The sequence below is a fragment of the Emydura macquarii genome, unplaced genomic scaffold (genome assembly GCF_026122565.2).
Source record: "Emydura macquarii macquarii isolate MOO-44397 ecotype Brisbane River unplaced genomic scaffold, CSIRO-AGI_Emac_v2 contig_2676, whole genome shotgun sequence".
In the NCBI taxonomy this organism is placed as follows: Eukaryota; Metazoa; Chordata; order Testudines; family Chelidae; genus Emydura; species Emydura macquarii.
Genome location: NW_027132813.1, coordinates 25,812,986 through 25,838,491, shown reverse-complemented (window position 1 = coordinate 25,838,491; position 25,506 = coordinate 25,812,986). Strand labels below are relative to the sequence as shown.

At 39.9% G+C, this 25,506-nt stretch overlaps 1 protein-coding gene across 2 annotated transcripts in view; it reads left to right on the top strand.

Annotated features, from left to right (window-relative positions):
• The window catches only part of SRBD1 (S1 RNA binding domain 1), a 212,456-nt gene that overhangs the window by 115,413 nt on the left and 71,537 nt on the right, over positions 1 to 25,506 (top strand). For both annotated transcript variants that reach the window (XM_067565079.1, XM_067565080.1), the window contains one exon: positions 6,066 to 6,148. In XM_067565079.1, coding sequence (XP_067421180.1) covers positions 6,066 to 6,148 — 83 coding nt within the window. The remainder of the gene's footprint in view (positions 1 to 6,065; positions 6,149 to 25,506) is intronic.

Below are 25,506 nucleotides of genomic sequence, written 5' to 3'. Positions count from 1 at the left end.
AGATCCTTATGGGGAGTAATTGATCTTGAACACAATAATAAGCTTTATTAAAAAGATTTAAGTATATTAGAATGTTCTCATATCTATCATATTGATGGTAATTACTGATGAAATTGCTAGTTCATCTTTTAATTATCTTAGTATCTTTTAAATTGAGTTCACATTTAACATTTTAATCTAGGTTTAAAACTAAGAAAGTTGATTTTTTTTTTTTTTTGGGTTACTTGGATGTTTTTGTAGTAGCATGTTTCAGCAAGCACAAAATACTGAGGTTTTCAAATAAAAATACAGAATGTTCTCATTTATGACAAAATTGAAGTTGAACTAATCATACCCTAATAGCTTGTGGTTGCCATATATTTATTTATATAAGCATTTGTAAAACCGTGCCCATTGCCTTTGCATCTGGAAGCGTCATGTTAAGTAACAAGTTAAGTAAATGCTCCCACTCACAGAGAATGGCCAAATCATCACAGTCATTGCCTGGGACACATTTTAGTCCTATATAAAGACCCTAATGTTTAAAGGAATGTCATCAACTTAAAACTCACATTTCTGGCTGAAAATGTTTTATTTCTTATTATTACAAGCAATGCTTTAAGGTCACTGAAACTGGAAGAAATGAGAGAGAAATATTTTTCTCCCTTTCCCAGTTTGTGTTCTCTTAGTACATTTGGCAGCATTGTACAGTCGGTTTCACTGCTTCCCCATTTATAGTCAGTCAGTTTCCCTGTTGTCGGTGTGGATCTTTCACAGCAACTCAGGAAAGAAAATAATATTTTAAAATGAGGTTGTAAAATCACAAAAATAGGCAGGTAGCTCCAGAAGCAGGTGTAATGCCTTGAAATGTCTTTTAGCTCATTTTCTTTTGAAATTGACTAGATTCCTGTTGGTGTGCCTTTAAACAGGCTGCATGTTATGCTGCTCCTTCCATATCACCATATTCTAATTCTGGCTAGCAATGAGGGGAGGCAGGTAGCATAATTAAGGACACTCAACTAAGAATGTCCTGTCACTGTCTATTCTTGGACCTGAAAGCTGAAACATCCCAGTCACTGTTAACTGCCACAATGGGACCTATAGGGAAAGAGTTGGAAGAATACAGCTTTCTTCTGTTCTTCAGGGCTAAATCCTGCAATTTTCACACATTGACATTTTTTTCTGAGATATTTGAAGATTTGGCTGAGTGTTAGGAAGTGAAAGTGACCTCAGTTCTAATCTGTGTGAACAATATGTCTGGCTTGCTGTGGCAAATATTGGCAAAAAGAAAGTTTTAGGAATGTGAGGTCTGGAAAAAGAAGATAGAACACTGTTTTTAATTTGGTCTAAAGACGGGAATTGTCAGAAAGTGAACTTTCCTCATGTGTGACTGTCATTGGGTGATAAAGGATTATTTATTGTTTTGTGGCCATAGAGATGAGGTGATATTACTAGCTTGAGTTGTACAAGCAGCCACCGTACAAGCTTTCCCCTTATGGCACTGTCAGTGCACCTCCGTGGAGACTGGCAAAAATGTTAAACTACATGGTGGTTGAGTCATGTCAAATATCCAGTATGTAGTGGATCGAAACCATCGGATTGTCACCTGTCTTACAAAGTGCTATAAGATATCTGAATAATAAAATAGGATTTCAACATCTATACCTTCTCTTATATTCTCTTACCTGTATCTTATCCCAGACATTCAGAGGTGAAAAGCATGTACGTTAAACCCAGTATATGACTTAGCCCTTCTTATCCCCCTTAAGCTCTTACATTTTACATGGGTTTCCTGCATGGCAGCACAATATGTTGCTGTCATTTCAAATGTTGCAATGAATATTTTATTCATAATTGACAACTTTAAAGAGGTTTTGCATCAGCATGTACGCAGTTCAAATGATTATATTTTCTGATAAATGTAACTTCAACACTACACCATTTTTCAATGTTGGTTAAAATCAAAGAGTACAAAGGTTTCATGTTTTACTTCAAAAGATTTTCTTCACACAGTTTTACCTCAGTTAGACTAGTGTATTTGGACAGTGGTATTTCAAAGGATATGAAATCTCCTGCATGTTTGACCTGGCAGACATTTTAAGAGAAAACTGATTTTTGATTTTTTTTGCTGCATGTCCATCAGAGTGTGATATATATTTTCTTAGCAAAAATGAAATATCCTTTAATAACTTCAGAAATGGAGAGTGTGCTACCATACAACTATTGTTCAAAAAATGCACTCCTAGAATGCACTTAAAACCCCTTAATCAGTTTTGGTAATTAAACTATATTACTTCATATTTTTAAAAAATGAAATGAATTGATTTGCTTATGTATGGGGAATGAGATCCACAGGTGCTTCTGTTTACCCTCTATGGCCCTAGTACTTCAGTCTGGTCCATGTGGGCAGACCCTGCACCTGTGGAGAGCCCTGTTGATTTTGTTGTGGTGCCAGGGTCCACCCATGTGGATTGGATTGCAGGAGTTGGACTTTAAATTGCTGCCCTCTTAAAGGATCTGTATAGTGGAAATCCATTACTCTGACATCTGTATATAGACACTTTAGATACAATTCTTGTGTCAAGATAGGAGAGTTCATGCATGCCATGTGAGAGTGTGGGTCTTGGTACATTTTTCATACTATATCTTCTATTTTATTTTCAGAGTTAGAAAAATTCTCGGGTAGAGTTGAGGACTTCAGGTAGATTTTCACAGGTGCCGTGCCATTGTGGCATTAGGAGCTGTATCTTTTTCATTTTCTCCTTCAAGCTGTATAATCTGTTGGTTTAATCTGTGTCCTCCACCTTTCCCATTGCTCTCTCAAAGGTCCTAATCCAGTAAAACATGTAAGCATCTTTGTAATTTTTAAGCATGTGAATAGTTTCTTTGATTCCCATGTATGTATGTGCTTAAGTGCTTTGCCTGGTTGAGGGCCTACCTCCATGGTAGAAACCCTGCAGAGACATTCTAATACTGTTATCAGCCAAGCTTTTACAAAAAGGAAGGTTTATAAAAGGAGGTTGAAATTGGGTCCAGGGAGAAATTTCAAAACACTCATGTCCTTCCTCTAGTCACATATCCTGTGTCCATTTTATAAAGGTATCATGAGATGAATTATAGACAGTGGCAAATTTTGGCTCTCAGATTCATAAAACACACTTATGCAAATTTATTCTCTATAGATGAGTTTTTCTGAAGTTAGGAAACACTTAGGTCAAAAAGTTGTATAGAATCTGAGCAGTCTTCCTTAAACTTGACTTCTTGAAAGACTTACACTATATCTGCGTGTGTGTGTTCAGCAGCATAAAATCTTTAAAGGTAAATCTTTTCTGTTTTGCAGAATATTTTGCAACAATATCATGTTCATTTTGATTTTATTTATTTTTAGTTTTTATGCTAGGGTGAAGCTATGTTAGCTTTAAAGCCTGTTTGTGATCTGTAACACAGGCGTTCCAATTGGTAATTATATGAGTGATTATTATAGGAAAGCATTTTTGTTGTAATCTAGAGCACTTGAACTGATTAACCTTTTGTGATTTTGACAAGTAAGGCATATGTGAGAGTCTTTGAATTCACAACTTCTCTGTTAGAGAAGCAGGCAGATCAGATGTCACTAGTATAGTGCTTTTTAAGCCTAGCCTGGAAGCTGACGTTGTCCATGTATGTTAAAACTATAATAATAAAGGATGTGAAAAGCCTTACGTGACCAAGCAGTGAACTTAATGTTAACCGTACATCTTATTTTCATCAGGGGGTGGCGATGTAAATCTTTGAATGTGACATACCTGATGCCACATTCAGTTGGTATATTTTGTCGCTGTGGTTTTGAGGAGTCTTCCATAATTGGGAAACAAGTAGGTATTAGGTTTGCTATGTTGGTTTCAAAGATCCATTGTATAGTAAAGTTCTTTTCAGAAATTTTATCAATTATTTGTTAATCTTTAATAATGGTAGTTGCTATTTAAATATGTGTGCAAAAATTGTTGTGCTCCTGTAAACTGTTAATCTGAACATTCACATTATTCACTGTTTTCCTATTATGCCAGTAAATGTACCACTGGGGAAGAAAAGATATTAACAACCCAAATATAATTTTAAGACTTAGCTCTTGGAATGTGCCTAGACCAGCTGTTGGTAGCTTCTAGTGCAGCTTATAAAAGGTCCCAGACTCCTCCTGTCCTGCCCGCCTTCTCCTCTTCTTACATCCACAGCAGAAGCAGCCACAGCAGCTCCAGGAACTGTCTTTCAAACCCTCTGCCATAGCTGACACCTTTTTTTGAGGCCTTTTTTTATTTTTTATACCCTCTTTGATCCCATCACCAGTCTTCTTCCTCAGTTTATCAACCTCTTTCTGTCCATACATCTTCTCTGCCCTCCCTTCCTGCCCTGTTACCCCACCACCCTGTTCCTCATCTGCCAAAAAAAGACTATGGACTTTATCCTGAACATTTACTTGTATCTCTTCTCCCCTCCTTTTGTTTCTTTGTCTGTTTAGATTGTCACCTCTTTGGGATAAGGAGTATAGATTTCTGTGTATTTGTACAGTGCCTGGCAGAATAACCAGACACTATCGGAGTAGAAATAACAAAAGTTATAATTAATTTATAATTAATTAGCTAATTTGTAATAAAAACAAAAACCCTAGTTTGAAAATATTTTCAAAGTTTATATTGTTGTAATTTTACTGGGTTCACCATGGAAAACAAAATATTTGTTCCCTTGTGACATGTACACCAAAGGGTTTATTTATAACCACACATCTGGACTGATTCTCTGGTGCATTAAATTGATTTATGCTGCGCTGGTGGTGCAGCATAATGCCAGCTTACCTGGATCCTGAAGGATTTATCTTGCATAGAGGGATTCTTTGGGTGTTGTGACTCCTGTGCCACCTCCCTCTTGGCTGTTGGCACAGGGTGTGTCAGGGTGTCCCGTAACCCGGTGATCCCTGACTACCAGAACAGCCTCTTGGTGAGGCTAGAGGGGGAAGACCCAGGTCACCTTTGTAAATTCAGCCTTCATGGTCTGTGGGAGGCCTCAGGTGCAGACAGTCCTGTTTACTGATCACAGCACATGGTAACTGACTGCTTTCCTTCTCACTAATATGCTGAGTCCTAATAGGCAGTTCTTTTTTCAGGCTTTAATTTCTTCAAATTTGCTGGGTATTATGGTTGACCCGCTGATGAGTGATTTTGGTATTTTGTAAGGAGATGCTTTGCTGTGTCTTACTGGCTCATTGTCTGGTTCTGAATAGTGTAGTACCAAAGTCCCAGTTTAAGCCTAAGTCTCACTGAAAGTCAACCGGGCTTGGACTTTTAAGTGACTTAGGCTCTTTTGAAAATAATACTTTCTGTGTACGTGCTATTTAATACTGTCTGGGTGGTTTTTAGGCTGACAGTTGCTGTATAAACCTATCCTGACATTTCTACCCAGTGCATTTTCAAAGTGATCATTTAGAGTTTGATTAATAGATAATTCAACTCCAGTTGTACAGGGTACAGTGAGACTTTTATGTTGTGGAGAACTAATATAGCGAAGCAGAGTTAAATTTTCACTTTCAGAGAAATATCTATAAACATCAATAATGTCATCTAAATGTCTACAACTCAGATTCAGAGGACATTTCAGAGCTTAGTTACAGAAAATGTCATATTCTCATTTAGTATGAAAACATGGTTATATAGAAATAAACTTTTCATCTGTGTATGTAATTATATCAGACAAATTGAAACTGGATTCAGAAGCCCACTAGCTAATAGGTCTATGAAAATGAACATCAGATGCTGCAGTATGTGTTCATTTTAGGCCTTTGAATTATTTTTAAAAATGTTCAGTTTGTTAGAAATATAAGTGGAAATCTATACTATGAGGAAAAGATTATTTTCTCAGTGTGTCTTGATGATAACTTTCTGCTGATTTCATTTACAATAAAACATTTTCTCTCACTTACGGCACTTGCATGGATTTTTTTCCAGGCGAAAAAAAAGAGATTAAATATCTACAACACTGAAAAACACTAACAAAAGTAATTATGCAGTACTGCTTTTTACATAAAACCACAGTTGTTTTCTAATTCTATTTTGCAGTTTCCATAGCTAGACGCGTACAAGACCCATTAGCTGAGCTAGTGAAAATTGAGCCCAAGCACATTGGAGTTGGAATGTATCAGGTAAGGTAATGCAGATCATTTAATCTAAGTAATTCAACATGATGTAGTGCAACACCAAAACACTGCTTTGTAATTAAGTGCCAACTAGTTATATATCTGCTTTAAAAGATTTGTGTGGATTGGTGGGATTTGGTAGTCAATGCTTGTCATCTGTTTTGGTTTTTTTTAATTCTCTGGCTTTAACAATTGTGATTGAGACTTAGAAATGGCTACAGCCAGATTTATAGTCCGTTTAAAACATCAGATCAAACTGGTAACCTGATCTGTAATGATGTGATCTCTTTCACATCATTACAGCAGTGGAGTTTTATTTCTTTTTGTAAAATAGTACAAGATATTGATCCTCCATTTAGAAGCCATTGGTTGGTGCCATTATCTACATTCTTTCTGCCTTTAGTGTTTGTAATAAAAACATTCATTTCAGATTTTCTTTCATTTACTTAAAGCTGAATTGGAAAATGTTTGACAAGTCTCATATAGTTTTGTGTGTTTCTTGAAGTTATTTGGGAGGGCAGTAGTTAGTTTTAAATAGTTTTCAAATCTTTAATGTCATTTAGAAGTAGTTCTATGGCTGTCATTTTATTGCATCTGTCTGTCTGTCTCTCATGTAGACACACACACATTACATGCTGTATATAATACAAATAAATAAGTATTGGCCCCAATTGAGGAAACTACTTAAGCAATTGTTTAAGTCCCTGTGACTTGAATAGAGAAATGAAAAAAGTGTAAGGAAAGTTAAACACATGCTTAAGTGCTTTCTTAAATAGGGATGCTTTCATGAATCCAGGCCATGGAGCAGAAGTAAAAGCTTGAAAGGGTTAGAAGAAATAAAAAATACTGTATTTAACTATACAGTCCAGAGGTCGCGTAACTGTACTTCCAGGTAAGTTCATGAATGTCAATGGAGTGGAATTGTGGTCACAGGATAGTGATCTCTGTGGCTTAAAGTGCTGTGGCAAAGCCAAGTCTTCAGTAAAAAGGTAATATTGAATGTTTTCTTTTCAAAATAGGAGATATGTATCCAATACCGTATTATTGCAAAAGATAGTTGGTCAACATTTCACCTAGTGAAGGTTGCTCACTGTGCCATTGTTGAGTAGCTGCATTCTGATGGCCGCAAGCTGGTGAACAGATTTGAGTCTTACTAATTGGAGAACAGGTTAAAAACTACTTTTATAGCTAAAGTATACTGTAATTCTGGGAATAATTGGGATTCTGATTGACTGATTTTTAACTTAATAAATATAATAAAGATCCTTCTTGTAATTTGGTTTATATCAGTCCTGTTCACTATAATCTTACATGAAGTGCAAATAAAAGCACCCATTTCTGACACAATGTAAAGTTTCTTTCTGATAGTTGCCTTATTTTTGCCAGTTAACAGGAAAAGGAGTTTAGGATTACTAAAAATAAGTGTGCATGTTAACGTGCACTTTTGATGCCGTGTCTTACTGCTTTAAAGAGACAAACTGATAATTCTCTGACAATATGTCATATACGAGGTATACATGTCATGTGAACCCATTATAAATATCTAAAATCTATGCCTTCAGTTGATGTGACCTAAAAGTTTGTGTACACTGTCAGCTTGAAAAATCACGCTTCATATTAAAATGTTATATCAGTTATTGTTATAAGTAACCTTAGGAAGAGAAGGTGCTTTTCCTCTTTTTAATTTTACTGTGAGCATTTGACAGCACTTAATGGATAGTAAGTTTCACTGAGTCGCTGGCCTCAGTTGCATCTCTGTGGTGCACTGCTCTCTGAGGATCCCCATCTGCGCACTCTCCCAAGGCTCTTCAAGAGGATGCTTATAATGACAGCAGCAGCAAAGTAGGTGTGTGCACAGCGAGAAAACGGAAGAGCTGATCTGCAGCATGTTTTCTTCTGTTTCTCTTGGAACAGTAAAAGAGAGTAACTATTCCCTTTTTTATTTTTAAAAAGAAAAAGTCAGAATATACTACTGGAGACTTGAAGGAGGGACTGTGTCAGAAACCTGACATTTTTGCAATTGGCTAATTCTAAAAAAAGTCAAATTGACAGCGTCCGTTTAAACATGTGGTGAATTCGTGGATCTCACATCACAGGACCTAAAAGGTCCTGCATATGGACACATTATCTGCTACCACCATCATGAATGTTGTGTAGTGAGCCCCCTGAAGTACTTTGGAAATGTTAAGATCTTCACCTATATTCTAAATGTTTATTTAAAACTTTAGAAGGAGGGGATTTCAAAATAGCAACTGCAGTTCAGGCAGGATACTTCACGTTTTCCCGCTGATCCTTTGCACTGAAGTCACACTGTGCTGCAGATAATGCTGTTAGATAGATAAAACCTCCTGTCAGAAGATTTTAAATGAAAATATTGGCCCAGAAGCTATAAGATGCTTGTTCATTGGTATAAAGGAATTCTGAGTTACCAGAGCATACTGTGACACTTTTGAAAACAAATTGTACTGCCGTGTTTCAAACTTTTGCTGTCCTCTGGGCAACAGAACTGTTTGTGAGGGGAAAAAATTAAGCTATTATGACTTGTCTTCCTTTGGGGAAAAGAGTTATTTGTTTACATCTTACTAGTTAGAGATGGAAAAAGACATAATGGATCATTGAATGAGTCCCACTGCAACTGTAGGATATAATCTCTCAATAAAGAATGTATCTGATGTAGAATTGAATCTTACCCAAAATAATTTTAAGGGTTTATATTTGTTCATCCTTGACAGGAGGTTCTTTTACTAATTTTTAAGATAAAATATGAAATATACAGTATATATAAGGATAATGGACTTCTCAGAAAGAACATTATTTTTACAGTGGGTGAATAAAATAAACCTATAATGCTCTTTTTATATGACCACACCCCAAAATGAGCACTCTAGTGTGCCTAGAAAGTTAACAAATCCAAGTTCTGGCTCCCTTGGCATGGAGGAAGAACAGCTACAAGTGTCCTGCAATCAGCTTCCAACCATTTAAACCAAGAAGGATTCAAGATTGAGCATCACTGTCGATCACATCGGTACTAATCATTGCACAGGGAAGAAGGTGATTTCTCACGTAAGCAGGAGGTGCCAGTCTACTCTAAATCTTTAAAAGTTAAAACTAGCAGCCATTAGTTAATACTTTTTTGAAGACGCTCTCTGTCAGACGTAACTGACTGGCTTCTTCAAAAAACACCAAGAAAAGATGCTGCTTAAGGATTTTCATAAGAAGTGTGTTTGTTATAGAGACAAATGATATGACTGGCTGTAAGATCTGCGTGAGGTTTTCAGCGCAAAATGTTGGGTCCTGGGAAGAAAGTCTAAGAAGACACGATGGGTGTCTGGCCCCAGAAAGAGCAAGTTTAGCTTGTTAGAATGACGGTGGTGATAAGAAGGGGAATCGTAGATAAAAATCAATAATTTTTATGCCCATTTTTCAAAATTGGGAGCATCAGCAGGTTGGCTCCTCAGTGTGGTTCCTAGAGGCGGGCCAACAGTGTGATCACCCTGGTGCCAAATTACAGGGGCGTGCCACATCGCTGTATGCTTCTGTCTTTTTTCACCCCTTCCTCCACTGATTGGCTGGCCTTTGTTCTGCTCAGCCACTCGTGGTGATGTGCCAGAAATGTTTTCAGCCCTGGCAGGCAAAACACCTATGGCCAACCCTTGTGATTTCTCCCAGTTAAATCCTGACCAAGACTTTCTAAACCGGGTACCGACATTTAGAGTCCTCAATCCAGGGTTAGGAGGTTCCTAATCTGAGCACAATTTTCAGAAGTGCTGAGCACGCAGAACTCCCACTGCAGTGAAAGGGAGCTGCTTGATATTCACATCTTTGAAACCATCAGGCCACTCACACTGGTGTAATCGATTTATGTCACATCCACACCGCAGCTAATTCAGACTCTGAAGATGATGAATTTCCTCACGTAAGCAGATTCTGTGTCTGATTAGTAGTCACTTGCCAACAACTTTCCTCTGAGATGTCCTAGCAGAAATTTTCAAACACCATCTCCAAAATTAGGCTCACAGATTTTGTGCATGCTACTTACGTATCGGTATTATAGATTGAGCTGGTAGAACTGCCTGTTATTAAGGTCCAACACTTCCCATTTATAAGGCCTTAATTTCAGTTACTTATAACTATGCAAAACTTTAGTTGTTTGGGCTGAAATTTTCCATGCCTGATTTTCTGCCTTAGGCCGAATTGTTTGGGAAAACTGTAGCCAAAACAGTACAGCTGTTTCCGAGAATGAGGCTAGAGAACATGTGTTTTGCCAACTATTATTGCAGCCTTGTCATGAAATGCTCTAATGTCCATATACTTTGTAGCAGGGACTTAAAATTAGGTACTGAGAGACCTTTGTGTGAAGGCCATCCCTGTGAAAATCTTCCCAAATTTCACCAAGTTATAAGCCACTGAAAGTGTGTGGTTTTCATGTGCTCAGTAGAGACTTGCTAGAGCTTTACAGCTAAAAATCTATGACGATTCTGCCTCACTGAGCATGCTTAAACCTCTCACAGATTCTACTGCTGACCAGATGGCACATACATCCTCCCCACAGGGTAATTGGGCATGCTGCAACCCAGAGCTATGGGGCTTAGGACTTTCCTTGCTCCCAGCTGCTCTGGGATGGGGTGGGGCTGGGCACCAGAACTGAATGCAGTGAACCTGTCTCTCCTGTGCCCCCTAGGTGGCACCCGGCAGCCTGGAGGGGGGATAGTATTTGGTTTGAATGCAGAGGGGACAACAGCTGAACCAGGGAGGAGGGAAAAGGAATGGATTGAGACAAGGAGTTGGGAGGGACTGGGAGCAGGGGAGAGGCTGGGACTGTTTGGGCAAGGAGGCTAGGACTGGGAACTCAGATGAGGTGGGGAGACGGGACCTGGGAAACAGTGAGGGAAATGGTGTGGGGAAAACTGATATTAGACAAGGAGCTGCGTACTGGCTAAGGAAAGAGATTGGGAAAAGGAGCCACAGTGAGGACTAGTATTGCATGAAGATGCCTGGGAGAGAGACTGGGATTGGGAGCCAGTCAGGATGGATGAGAGGAGGAGTCAGGAATGGGGAAATGGGACTGGCTGCTCAAGGAGACTGAGACTGGGATGAGAAGAGTTAAGACCCAGAGGGTGAGAGGTATATTCTTGAAAAGGCACTATGATTCATGTAATACTCTAGGATATCGTCTATGTCTGTAGAAAATAGATTGTTGACACCAGCTTTGGCAAACACAATCTGTTCAGTTTCCACCTAACAATGACCCAGCAGGGAAAGAACAAGAAGAAAGAGGCTTTACAACAACAAATGGCGTCATTTGACACAAATGAAGTCTTTAAGCATATGTTTACTGTATTTGCTTCAAGACAAAAGTTTCATTTTACTGAGCTATGACTCCTTCTTTTTTACACAATCCAAAGGTGACATGGTCCAGACAGTGTTCATCTAAAAATAAAGGAAAATGGCAGGGATTTGACTCAATAATCTAGATTGGTGGGGGCTAATCACTAATAGCATTAAGTGATGATTGGAGAAAGGTAGGCACCATTTATCCTCATAGTTCGTTAGTGCTCTGTCAACCTGAGAAGTGGGTGTGCTGAATGTAAGGTGAGATTCAAGAACAAGGTCTCCAAGAAGCTGGTCCTTATTTCATCTGGTGACACTGTTGTGCTCTCTTATGTTAATGGCCGGGAGGGTACTGGAGCAGAATGTTGGACGGACAGACAGACAGGCAAGTGTGTTCTTACAATAGGCACAATAAAGGAAGAATCTCATAGCCATAAAATCAACATATCTGGCATGACCCCTGTTTGCAGGCAGACTGCTTAGTTGTCAAACCAGCAGTTGGGGAGGGGGGTCTCTGAAAATGATATACTTTAATTTCAGTTTACATGATCTGCAGGAGACCGTAAGTGGATATTTTGTATCTCCACAGAAAGGCAAACTGCCAAAAATTCTGCAGCAGATTCAAAGCCTCCAGTATGCTGGTAATACATGCATTTTACACCAGCTGGCCAGCGTCCCTTTCCCCTCCATTCTGATTATCCTAAAGGTCTATGAACAGTGAAGACAGATGTAGGAATGTACATTCTAGTAACTTCTGAATGGCTGGCAGGTCATTGTATGTGACAGTCTCATCATCTATAGTCCCACTCAAGCCCACCTTTATAGACCTGTTGTTTCAAAGTCAGTTCATTACACTTCCCCAGAAAACATCTTGAAGGCCTGACAGGAACCTCAAATGAGAAAGGAAACAGCCAAAATAAGGATATGTGTTACATGGGATTAAAAGGGAAAAGAACAGAGCTTTCTCCTTGGAACCTAAATTTTGTATTTCCTAGGCTCTGTACTTCTCCCTTTCAACCCCATCCTTACTTTGACTCTGTTTCCCTTCTAGTGACTGTTCCCTCTATATTGAGAGTGAGTGCAGTAACATTCTTCCAGTTCCCTTTCTTTTCCATGATGATAAAGTAATGCTTTATCTGGTCCCCCCCAGATTTACCCACAAGATTAGTTTCTGTAGGGTTCTGGATGTGGGTCTCCCTTCTACGTGTCCTCTGATAGGAAAAGGGCTTGGCATTCCCGAGATGTCGTTAGAACTACACTCTTACCTACAGAGTTGAATTAATGGTTTTGACTCTGCATTTATCCTATATTTGAACGTCTTTCTGTTCACTTGTTGCTAAATTGACTGGAACGTGCACCTGTGATATTCACCAGGCTACAGTCTGAACTGCTGTGTCCCCATAGTTCTATAGCCTGAGGTGCCTTTTACCATACTTTGCTGTGAACAGTCACCGCTTCCAGTCCTACTCATACACAGCCACTAGCATGTAAAATCACTCCCAGCTGAATACATAAATGCGCTCCCAGCCACTCATGAATTACATACACCGTTGATTGCCGCATATTCCTAGTCCCAGCCTTATACCCCAGAAATGTGTATCTTGTGCTGCGCAGTACCCCGCTACACAGTGCAAGCTTATGGTAAATTCATCATTTCAATAGAGGAAAATCATTATGCACCAGCTTTGTTGCCAAAGTGAAGTTTCCCAAACACTTCAATCCAGACATACACTGGATTAGATAAAACAAGATTTTAACTACAGAAAGACAGATTTTAAGTGATTACAAGTGATAAGGCATAAAAGTCAGAATTGGTTACAAAAGAAGTAAAAAGATAAAAACACAAGCTAATTCCTAAACTTTAATAAGCCAAGCGAACCGAAAACCAAAAATTATCATTATAAGATGCAGTGCATACATCCCCTTCCAGCCTGCGACCCCTCCCCTTAGTTCAGTGTCCTTAAGGAATTTGCTGATGTCATGAGCAGAGAGATGGGAGGTGGAGAGTGATGTGGAGGTCACTGACTCTTATTCTTAAATCCTTCCCCCTCTTTCAGGATTATCCTCTTCTTCTTCTCTCCCCCCACCACCACCACCACCACCACCGCAGCGTGCAAAGTTTCCTATATACTTGAGGCTTGAAATGTCTCTTGAGATGAAATATAAATTTCCTGTTTACACCCTCTCCGCTGTTGAAGAATGGCTGCTTAAATGGGTGATAGCTTTTTAACACCTTGCTGGCATGCCAGTGTCTTTGTCTCTGAGAAACTGGTTTATTATGAGAAATACTTTTCCAACTTTTAAAGAGCATTTTAAGATTAGGTTGTGGGTTTGACGCATCGTGACAGAAACATGTCAGGATAGTTGCATTGCTGGCTGAACTATAATAGATAAGCCTTATGCTAGGCTCTGGTTCTTAAAGCAATTCTGGTAACATTACTGTGCATTGCATTTGGACTGTGGACATTCTTATCGAACAGGAAAGAGGGCTTCCATCACAATATTTATATCAATTACTCTGAATGTCTGCTTATGAGTTTAAATATCTTTTATCTAGGTAAAATTCCACCTCACCTCACTTCTGTGATTCTGAGATCCCTAACTGCTGTGCAGTGACTTCAGTGTTCCATAGAGCAGTTCTGTCTTTGTGCTCAGCATGTTTTTTCCCAGGTGGTGCAGAGAGGGGGAGTTGGGAGGAGTCAGGGAGGAAGGTGAGGACATGGCCAATGAATCCTCTAGCCAAACACCCTTCCCTCACACAAGAGGAGTGTAGGAGCTAAGGCAGTGGTATGGGATGATGAATTCTTTTGTCCCCTCTGGTGGATTCCTGTCCAAAACCATTTTTATCATGTCTACTTTCAAGTCCAGCTTGCTAGAAAACATTGTTCTGTCCTCCCAGATGAAGACCTAGCCACAATGATCTATGCATGCAGATCTGGTCGCCCCATCTCAAAAAAGATGTATTGGAATTGGAAAAGATACAGAAAGGGGCAGCAAAAATGATTAGGGGAATATGGAAAGCTTCCATATGAGGAGAGATTAATAAGATTGGGGCTTTTCAGCTTGGAAAAAAAGATGACTATATATGTCTATATAATCATGACTGGTGTGGAGAAAATAAATAAGGAAGTGTTGTTATTTATGCCTCATAAAACAAAAACTAGTGGTCAGCAAATGAAATTAATAGGCGGCAGGTTTAAAATGAACAAAAGGAAGTATTTCTTCACACAACACACAGTCAACCTATGGAACTTCTTGCCAGAGAATGTTGTGAAGGCCAAGACTATAAAGGATTTCAAAAAAGAACTAGATAAGTTCATGGAGGATCGATCCATCCATGGTTATTAGCCAGGATCAGCAGGGATTGCTGTTTGCCCAAGTCTGGGAATGGCCGACGGGATGGATCACTTGATGATTATAGAATCATAGAATATTAGAGTTGGAAGGGACCTCAGGAGGTCATCTAGTCCAATCCCTGCTCAAAGCAGGACTAACCTCAGCTATATCATCCCAGCCAGGGCTTTGTCAAGCCTCAGCTTAAAAACCTCTAAAGATGGAGATTCCACCACCTCCCTAGGTAACCCATTTCTGTGCTTCACCACCCTCCTAGTGAAAAACTTTTTCCTAATGTCCAACCTAGACCTCCCCATCTGCAACTTGAGACTGTTGCTCCTTGTTCTGTCATCTGCCACCACCGAGAACAGCCTAGCCCCAACCTCCCTGGAACCCCCTTTCAAGTAGTTAAAGGCCGCTATCAAATCCCCCCTCATTCTTCTCTTTTGCAGACTAAACAAGCCCAGTTCCCTCAGCCTCTCCTCATAAGTCTTGTGCTCCAGCCCCCTAATCATTTTTGTTGCCCTCGGCTGTACTCTCTCCAACTTGTCTACATCCTTTTTGTAGTGGGGGCCCAAAACTGGACACAATACTCTAAATGCGGCCTTACCAATGCCGAATAGAGGAGAATTATCACTTCCCGCGACCTGCTGGCAATGCTCCTCCTAATGCAGCCCAGTATGCTATTAGCCTTCTTGACAACCAGGGCACACTGCTGACTCATATCCAGCTTTTTATCCACTGTTACCCCCAGGTCCTTTTCTGCAGAACTGCTGCCTAGCTCATCGGTCCCCAGTCTATAGCTGTGCATGGGATTCTTCCATCCTAAGTGGAGGACTCTGCACTTTTCTTTGTTGAACCTCATTAGATTTCTTTTGGCCCAATCCTCCAGTTTGTTTAGGTCCTTCTGTATCCGATCCCTACCTTCCAGGGTATCTACCACTCCCCCCAGCTTAGTGTCATCCGCAAACTTGCTGAGGGTGCAGTCTACCCCATCTTCCAGATCATTAATGAAGATGTTGAACAAAACCGGCCCCAGGACCGACCCCTGGGGCACTCCACATGTGACCGGTTGCCAGCTAGACATGGAGCCATTGATCACTACTCGTTAAGCCCTATGCTCTAGCCAGTTCTCTATCCATTTTATAGTCCATTCATCCAACCCATACTTCTTTAACTTGCTGGTAAGAACACTGTGAGAGACAGTATCAAAAGCTTTGCTAAAGTCAAGATATATCACATCCACCGCCTTCCCTACATCCACAGAGCCAGTCATCTCATCATACAAAGCAATCAGGTTGGTCACGCATGACTTTCCCTTGGTGAATCCGTGTTGACTGTTCCTGATCACCTTCCTTTCTTCCAAGTGCCTTAAAATGGATTCCTTAAGGACCTGCTCCATGATTTTTCCAGGGATTGAAGCGAGACTGACCGGTCTGTAGTTCCCTGGATCCTCTTTCCTCCCTTTTTTGAAGATGGGCACTATATTTGCTTTTTTCCAGTCCTCAGTCCTCCCCCTGTTGCCACGAGCTTTCAAAGATAATAGCCAATGGCTCTGAAATCACCTCAGCCAACTCCCTCAGCACCCTCGGGTGCATTGCATCCGGCCCCATGGACTTGTGTATGTCTAATCCTTCTAAATAGTCTTGGACCTGTTCCTTCAGCACTGCGGGATGTTCGCCTCCTTCCCATTCTGTGCCACCCAGTGAAGCAGTCTGGGAGCTGATCTTGTCTGTGAAGACAGAGGCAAAAAAGGCATTGAGTACCTCAGCTTTCTCCACATCCTCCGTCACTAGGTTGCCTCCCTCATTCTCTAAGGGGCCCACACTTTCCGTAATCTTCCTCTTGTTGGCAACATACCTGTAGAAACCCTTCTTGTTCCCCTTCACGTCCCTTGCGAGCTGCAATTCCAATTGTGCTTTGGCCTTCCTGATTTCATTCCTGCATGTTCAAGCAGTATTTTTATAATTACCTGTTCTATTCATTCCCTCTGAAGAACCTGGCATTGGACAGTGTCAAAAGACAGGATACTGGGCTAGATGGACTATTGGTCTGACCCAGTATGGCCGTTCTTATGCATTTGTTACCTCCCGGTTGGGCTACATAATACATTGCATCTGTAGCTGAATGTGAAAACAATGCACAGGCTGCAGTTGCTATGGATGGTAGCTGCATTCTCCATGGTTTAGGCCTGTCCTCAAGTCTCTCCACTGGTGACTTCCAGTCAGCTGTTGATGCTAGTTCAAGGTCCTAGTCTTCAAAGCAATTGGTGGATCAAGCCCTGGTTACATTTAAGACTGAATTTTGATCTATGGCCACTGAAGCAGTTTTAAGGGTGTAAAAATGCTTTCATAATGTAATCCTCTTGTTCTACACTGCAACCTCTTTCCTGTTTAGCATATTTGGAAAATTAACGTTCCATAAGGATGTAAGAGGTAATGTGTATAGTTCTCAAACCCCCAAAAAGGGGGAGCATGCTTGATTCCAGATGTAACTGGAACATTTTGTGTCAAATAAAATTTGCAAATAATATTCTTCTGTGCAGGTTCCTTAAGGGAAAATAGTTGAACTAATTCCTGTTCTAGATTCTATGTATGGCTGGAGGGTCGTGATCAAAGGTGGGTTTTGTGAATAATTGGAATGCCTAATAGTAAGAGTTTAAAGTATGGTAATGCTGTTTCTTTCCCTCTGGTCTTCCTCCTCTCCTCCCACTTTTCCCCTGGTTTTTAAGTACATATTGATTTTGCTGTTTAATATTTATCTAGGAGCTTTATCATTCCAAATGAAATTGGATATCACACAGTCTTGCTTGTTTTAAAATAAAGATCGATGTGTAGAGATATTTGGGATCATTTTCTTAAAATAAAACTACATTGAAATTTTAGGGAACGCTTTCACTAAGATTTGCTTCCTCTTTAATTCGCAGTGGGAGGTAGTTTTATACATACTCCAATGTCCTATCCAAATCATTGTAGTATGGCTGTTGACCTCTTTTTAAAACTGTGGGCCCAATCTTATAGACCGTAATGACTACGAGTAATCCCATTGAAGCCACAGCAGGTTCTTCTCAGCTGGCTCCCTTCTATGAAGGTGGAAATTCTTCTCTTTCCCCTGTAAGACTGGATGGATGATTTTCTTTCCCCATTTGCTCTGCTTACCTACGGACTTTGTGCTCAGTTACTGGGGTCCCAAATAGCCCTGCAGCTCTCAGCGCTGGTTTTCCTTGTACATAGGCCTTTCTCCCTCTGGCCCTAGACAGGCTCAGAAGAGACAGAAATGTGCAAGTTATGCTTAGAGTGTGGCTCAATGTCCTTTCCTACAAGTGCATGGAATTGCACATAGCAGTTTCTTTTTAAATAAAAACCCAAACGAGACTCAGCAGCTGTAATCTGTGTTGCCACCTGTCTCTGTGGCCTTCCAGTGGTGGCTCTAGTAATATTACGTACATTTGAAGGTCTCATTGTATTGGTTACTAAGTGAACCTCAGGCTTGTGACTAAATAGCATCACCTAGAACAGTATTTCACAACCTTTTTGATACCAGGGACCGCCTTCCTATATTGTGTCAGGGAGATCTCAGGCTTTCTGTACTGTGTCAGGGAGATCTCAGGGACCAGTGCCAGTCCATGGACCGGTCGTTGAGAAACACTGACCTAGAATTTCACCACTTTTTAAAATTTCTTCATGAAAGCTCTTTGTTTGAGGCAAATCGATTAGAGCTTCAATGCTTAAAATATATAGATGTTAAATACAGGTTGGAGGTATTTAGAAGGTTGATTTTGAAAAGGCATGTATAGAAATGTGAAAGGTATTCTACAGAAAATCAGATTTTATTTTAGGTCCTTATGTTTAAATCATTAATAAAAAACCCCAAATAAACATATGTCCATTTGGTTGTAGTAGAAGAATAACACTTCAGTAGCTTTACCCAAAACAGTCTCGAAGTATTTAAACAGACCCAAATGAAATACAAACACAAAATTAGGAGCATTGTTGCATTGCATTTTCCCTCTCCACATGAAAACTTCTGGAAACTAACTCTTACATTAGAATAGCAAATTGCTAACAAGAAAAAACCTGTGTAAAAGAAATATTACTCTTGCTCATTCTCTCTCTCAATAATGTGAGAGTCTCAAGGTGAGAGTCTAATTCTACATAAAAATATACATACAGTCTTTTTAATAGCTTAACATGAATCATTGCATTGCATAACTCTTTCTTATGTTAAAATGTATGCTAGTCTTACAATCAGCATACATTTCCCGTTCTTGTGTTTTCATTAATAGTGTGGAGCAAAGTGCACTGGTTGATACTCTGCACCTGAAAAGGCACATTTTTCTCTATGTTGAGGGCTTTTATTGCATTTATTTATTGTGTATGAATTGGACCATAAGCTATTTGAATAGTAAGGTGCAATAGAGGAGCTTGGCTGTCATACGAGAATCACTCACAAAGAGTTTTTGAGATGTGATGTGCAAATGAGTGGGTTTTAAATCTCTGAAGCGTGATTATGTCATAACAACCTTAACCTCCAGATTTGCTTTATTACTTTTATTAAAACAATTCTGTATGGGGGTGCAATGTGTGTTTTCGTTATGAAGGAAATGAGATGGCTTATTTATTATGTGAACAGTTCTTTCAACCAAGAACTGAGTGATTCACTGAGATGTTGTGGAAATCCACAGCTCAGCAGGACTGACTGTTCCATGGTCTGATTTGTAGATTTCAGCTTTCAACACTCAAGTGTGCAGTTTGTCTACAAAATGGTTATTCATTTCACCCCTTCTAAATTAATAGACGTTTATATGTACCATCAAAAATGTTGGGCATGGAACCGGAGCTCTTCTGTTCTGAGTGTTGTTTTTGTGATTTCATTGTGTTGTCCTAAGTCTTGATTGAAAGGGCTACCTGAAGAGAATGCATGTCAAAAACCTAGAGGTCTAAGGACACCCGTGCTCCATATTGTAAATACTTCTCAGCAGTCATACATTTATTAAAAGGCTGTGCAATGCAATGCGGCTTCCCTTTTGCAAGCCATATCTAAAGGCAGGACATAGAAATAAATATAATAATGTGTACCTTAGGTTAAACAATTAAAATATGACATACTCTAGTGAAATGCTAGAACCATACGATACTATGAGAGAAACTGGATAGCACAGTATTTAAAGAAACTTCCCCATGACCACCTACAGTCCACATGGTCCATTTGGCAGGGTTCAGTGCCCTTGTTGTATACCAGCAGGCTGCAACCCAAAGGCCAGAAAGGTTGTTATTCCTGGGTGTCTGCCATATTCAGTGTCATCTATGGTTAGATGAAACCCTCAAAGAGGAGAGAAAAGAATGTATTAGCAGAGCATAGTGAATGGCATTTCACAAGATATGCTTTCTTTGCCTCCCTTCCCACTACAGCAGTGGTGCCTAGACTTTTCCTGTCATGCTCCCCCTTACCAGTAATAGAATCTGTCTGCCCCTGCCCCCGCCCCCAATCCCCGTTACTGACAGTTGGCTTAGCAGATGAGCTTGGGCCGAAGGCAGAACTGAGGATGGGGAAGGAGCTGGGGCTAGAGGCGGAGCTGGCCTGGGGGCAGAGACGGAATGAGGGCAGAGCTGGGCTGGGAGTGGAGCTGGGGCTGGAACTGGAGTGCGGGTAGGTGGGTGCTCCCTTCCTGCCCCCCCATTGGGGTTGGCCAGGACCCCACTATGTGCCCCCCAAATGTTCCTTTGCACCCTTCTAGGAGTGCATGCCCCACAGTTTGAGGACCACTGTATTAAAGAAAAGTGAAGCCTGTCCTACAAACAGTCTGCCTTAAAAAAAAAAAATCAAAGTGCCGTTACTTGGTGTCAGGCATAGCCAGGTGTTTTCCTGGATGAAAATTATGTGGGCATAGAACTCTTCCATAGACTACTAGAAGGAATAATACACCCTCAAATTCATTTGAGAGACAGGCTGGAAATATTCCTCCAAGTTTATGGGGCACAGAATCTTTTGAAAATAGGAGATTGTGATCTAACTGCTCTTGGCCATTGGGGGTGGGGAACCCAAATCATGTTAATAAGCAGAAAGCACTTGACCAGTGTAGGAAGGGGTGGATTTTATTCAGGCACCACAGCATCAAATCATGGAATCCTGTCTATTGGAGATTGAGGAAAACTTCTAGGTTGTATAGTCCATCCTCTTGCTAGTGTTGTGCAAAATTAAGCACTCGGGACTTTTTCAAGGGGAAAAGGCAGTATGCCGCATTTATTGACAAAAACTAAAGTAATAACTGATTTAAACCTACACACACACACATACACACACATACACGTGCCCAAACGTACCAGAAAGCGTTCTATAGTTATATATAGCTACCAGTCCTGGTCGTGGCTTGAGATCGTAGCTAGGGTTCATTGCTGGAGTTCGTGGCTCGTGGCAGCTACCTGGCCAGGGAAGCTGGGCACGAGGAGAGCAGGGTCTTTGTTGGGCGCGCACCGACGCTCTTCTTTAGATGTTGTGTAGAACGCTGTTTTTCCCCAAAGCCTTGAAATCTCACCCAGTCTTTTATAGGTTTTTCAGTTCTGCTGTGTCACGTCGCTTCTCTGTGACCCTTGATTGCTGGTACAATAGCAGACGTGACTTTCAGCTTGTTCTTTGATGTCTTTGATTAAGTTTGATTAAGTTTTTTTGGGGTGGATTCTTCTTTGCTTTTTGGGGCTGTGTTCACACTCTTCAGCCTAGGGTGGACTTCACACTTCATCAGGACAACTTCATCAGGACAACCTCATCAGGACAAGCTGGCAGTTTGGGTCTGACTCACACACACATACATACACCCTCCATTCATACCTTGTTCAGATAACTCTCTTATTCATCTAAAGGTTTAGAATGGGTTGACACAAGATGGAGTACATAGGTCAAAATGGGGTTTTATATTCACAATATGGAGTATGACTGAGAGAAGTTCAAATGTTACACGATTTCAATAATAACCATATAGAGGTTGACACAAATAAGGGTATGAATTAAAAGCTATGAATTAATCTACAGGGTTACAATTATAATTAAAAGCTCTGAATTAAGCTACAGGGTTACAATTACAATTTTATTCCTACACTAGTTGTAGGTTTGTTAACGATATAATATGGTGGGAAAGGTGTGAGCTCTGTGAGGAAAGCTGGCGAAGATCCTACAAGTTCCTGGTTGGCAACCTTTTTCACGGGAGTTGTATGCTCTTCATTTCTGAATGGCAAAAGATCCAACCTATGTGTTGAAGCAGCAGCCACCTGGTATGTATGTAGGGGGGAAAGATAAAGTGAAAGGTAAAGTTTTGAGTGAAACCTGTGTGCTTCTTAATGTAATGGCTGTTTTTCAGTTAGGTAGAGATGCAAAAGTTGCTGAAAGACATTCTAAATAAATCTGCACATCCACAGCAGCAGCTCTTCTGGCTGCAAGGAGGGTTCACATCCTTCACCACTGTAGCTTGGCAGAGTCTGCTCAGTGAAGCTTGCCTGTTCGAGGCTGGCAGCGAGAACACCAGTCTGCAGCTGCTCTGATTACCTACCTTTACTGGCAAACTTCAGCCAGCGTTATAGATGCTTGCTACTTTCCAGGCTGGTGCTGGGGAAAGTGGCCGCTGGACAGTCTGTCTTGGAGCTGCAGATTAATGAGGTGTTAAGTACTTCAGAAAGGCAATAGGAAGCACATTCGAATGGTTTTGGCAAAACTTGAGACTGGCTTTAACTTTAGGACTGAAACTTAGAGAAGTCCTGCCTCAGCCCCTAAGATTCAGGTTCACCTACCTGACCTCTGTTAAGTGGAGCTTGCTGTGGTGATGAGCCCAAAGTTGAAATTTTTGGAGCTGCCTGGCAGGGAAGTTCTCGAGAAGGTCAAGTGATGATGGGGATGATACTGGTGGTGGTTGTAGGTACTGCTGTTGTTTACCAGGTGAGTGAGGATGCTGTATCAACTCATCTGATGATCTAATTGTCATTTTACAGTCACACAGACATCTTGCACGTGAACAGAACAGTCATGATGCTAATGGCACTTAATGTTCGTTAGTATGACACAATGGGGTGAATTCTGTGCACACACACACAGGAGCAAGAGACCTCTGGACATGACACAACCAATGCGGTTCTACTGTGCATTCCTCATGTTCCCCCAGAGGGTCCTCACCCACTATGTGCCACAGAACATGACTCCATGCAAAGGAAGGTTGGGTCCAGTCTGGTGGAGCTGCAGCTAAGCAGTTCCACTGTGGAGCACAATACTCAGGGGAGCTACTTTATCTTTGAGGCTGTAGCAGCTATCAAGCGGCTTTGCATCCTGGGTGGAGAATTCCTTTCCCCTTCCCTAAGCCATCTGAAGAATGCCAGCCGCACGCCCATGTAGTCTGGCTTAGTTCAGAGTATAGGTTTTGGCTGTGTGAAAGTAGTCATTTTGGTGATAAAAACAAGAGGAGACATGAAGAATTCTTGTTTTAGTATTTCTGTGGTACAATCTATACATTTACTGACATCTTCAACTCTGAAGATAGGGCAGTAGCTTAACAGTATCAGATATTGTTTCTTTAAGAACTGAAGGAAATCAGCCCACATGAACTTCAAGAAGAGTGCATGATGGCATTCTTGATGCCATCACGTTTATGCCTGTCGCTTGTGAGGCTGTCAATAAATTACATCTATTTTCACTACTGTCCTAGGCACACAAAAAAGCATAGGTCAGATTTGAAAAGATTGTTATTCTTTCACTGTATTCCAAGCTGAATTAGATACATTAAAAATATATTTAAATGTTAATAGTGACACCCTTAACACAGCTGTCTATTGTTATTAGAATGTCTGTGGTTTTAGGTAACTTCTAAGACTTAAACTAAATCAGGACAGTCTCCAAAAAATTCTTTTTTAGCACATTGAGGTGAGATAATTTAGATATAGCTTGTCAATAGGAAACAGCTTTTTGTTGTTGACAGGTTTCTCCTCCTCCTCCTGATCAAGCTGTTTCTAATTGTATGATTTACCAATTCTGTTTTCAGAAGTTTGCTAGAAAGGCAGCTTTTGTCATACTGTGTCAAAGCAACATAGATCTGATTAAAAAAAACCCAAAACTTTATAATATGCTTTCTAGCTGTATAGTTTATAGTTCCCAGGGAGTACGTGTAAAGCTTCTATATTTCTAAATCTTTCGTTAGAGGCAGTTGAACTTAAGAGGTAGAGTCTATCACATACAATACACCCACCATGCCAATCTGTTAATTTTTCACGGTTTGATTTGCCTTTCCATAAATGTACTTGGGCAGAGCTAGTTCAGACAGCAGGCTAAATTAGTTATGATCCAACAGGGTGGATTTAACTTCTTGAAAGACACCGTTCTGATGTTGAAGCCAAGTATTAAGAGAAACAAAATTGAGTTATAGAGCTGTGAGTTTTTAGGTGACTTGGCTTTTATATTCACCAGATTGGTAACATTCTGAGTGAACAAAAGTTGAAACAGAAAAAAAGATGTATAAAGTTTACCATTAGAAAGACAGCTTATTCAAATAAAATCAAAATAATTTCCTAAATGCATGTATGCTGTTGTTCCATTGAGTTTCATGTTTATAAACAGAAGTGTTAAAAACCTTAGCAAAAGACATGATCTATTAACAATGGAAAATTGCTGAACAGCTTTCATCTGTGTACTTAAAAAGTAGTTTAAGTAGAAGTTGCTGCCTCTCTTGAAAATACTGGAGTAAAGGACAGCTAAAGTGCAGCAGGGATTTTTCCCCATATACCTGCAGAATTAACTGTTCACACTAAACATATATTGTCTGTAAGATTTAATTTTTTTAAACTTATTTTCTCATAATTTCTTGTTAGCTTTTAATCTAAAGGAAAATGATTATTATGAAAATTTACATGCGTCTCATTACTCTCAAAATGTCTTTGAGAGTCTAGAGTCAGGTGAAGGCGGAATTCAAGACATTTCTTTCCACAGGCACAGTTTAAACATCACGGGTAAATATTGTTTGGAAATAGGCATACATTACATACTATACTTTAAAGTTGTTATGCAGCCTTCAGATCTCTCTTGTATTTACCTTATATATTTTATTTTCATGGCTTCATACATCAATTGTACATTCCTTTGATTTTTTTTTTTTAAAGTATAAAGATATTAAATTATTTTTCTTTCATTCGGAAAGGACTGTTGGGTGGTTACAATTTAGTTTGGTGCATTCCTGGTGTCAGGTTGATATCTGAAATCAGTAATGAAGTCACTTTCTCTTTTTTTAAAAGATACTATAGATAGCATTTAAAGTTTTATTGGTATTTTAAGCCATTTAACCGTTTATTAAATGCAAATGTTAATGTTCATGGATATTGTATAAGATATATTCAATTAGTTTGTTGGAACTGAAATTTATAAAATAGTTATTCAAACTGCCAAAATAACTAACAAAATATGGAATATGGGGATGGATTTCCATATGTGCAGCTCTGCATATATATTTCACTAGCTATTGTTAACTAAAAAGTGCTCTTTAGTCCATATTGTGCATAATTCAGTTATAAAAGAGATGTTAAGATTGTAGTCCATGCACATTTGTTTATAATAATTTATATTCATAATATTTTGATTGTATGAGTGCTTTTCCTCCCTCTCTCCTTCCAAAATAAGATGAATGTAAATGAGCATCATGTTTTCTCCCAAGACTTCTGTAATTAAAGGTTATT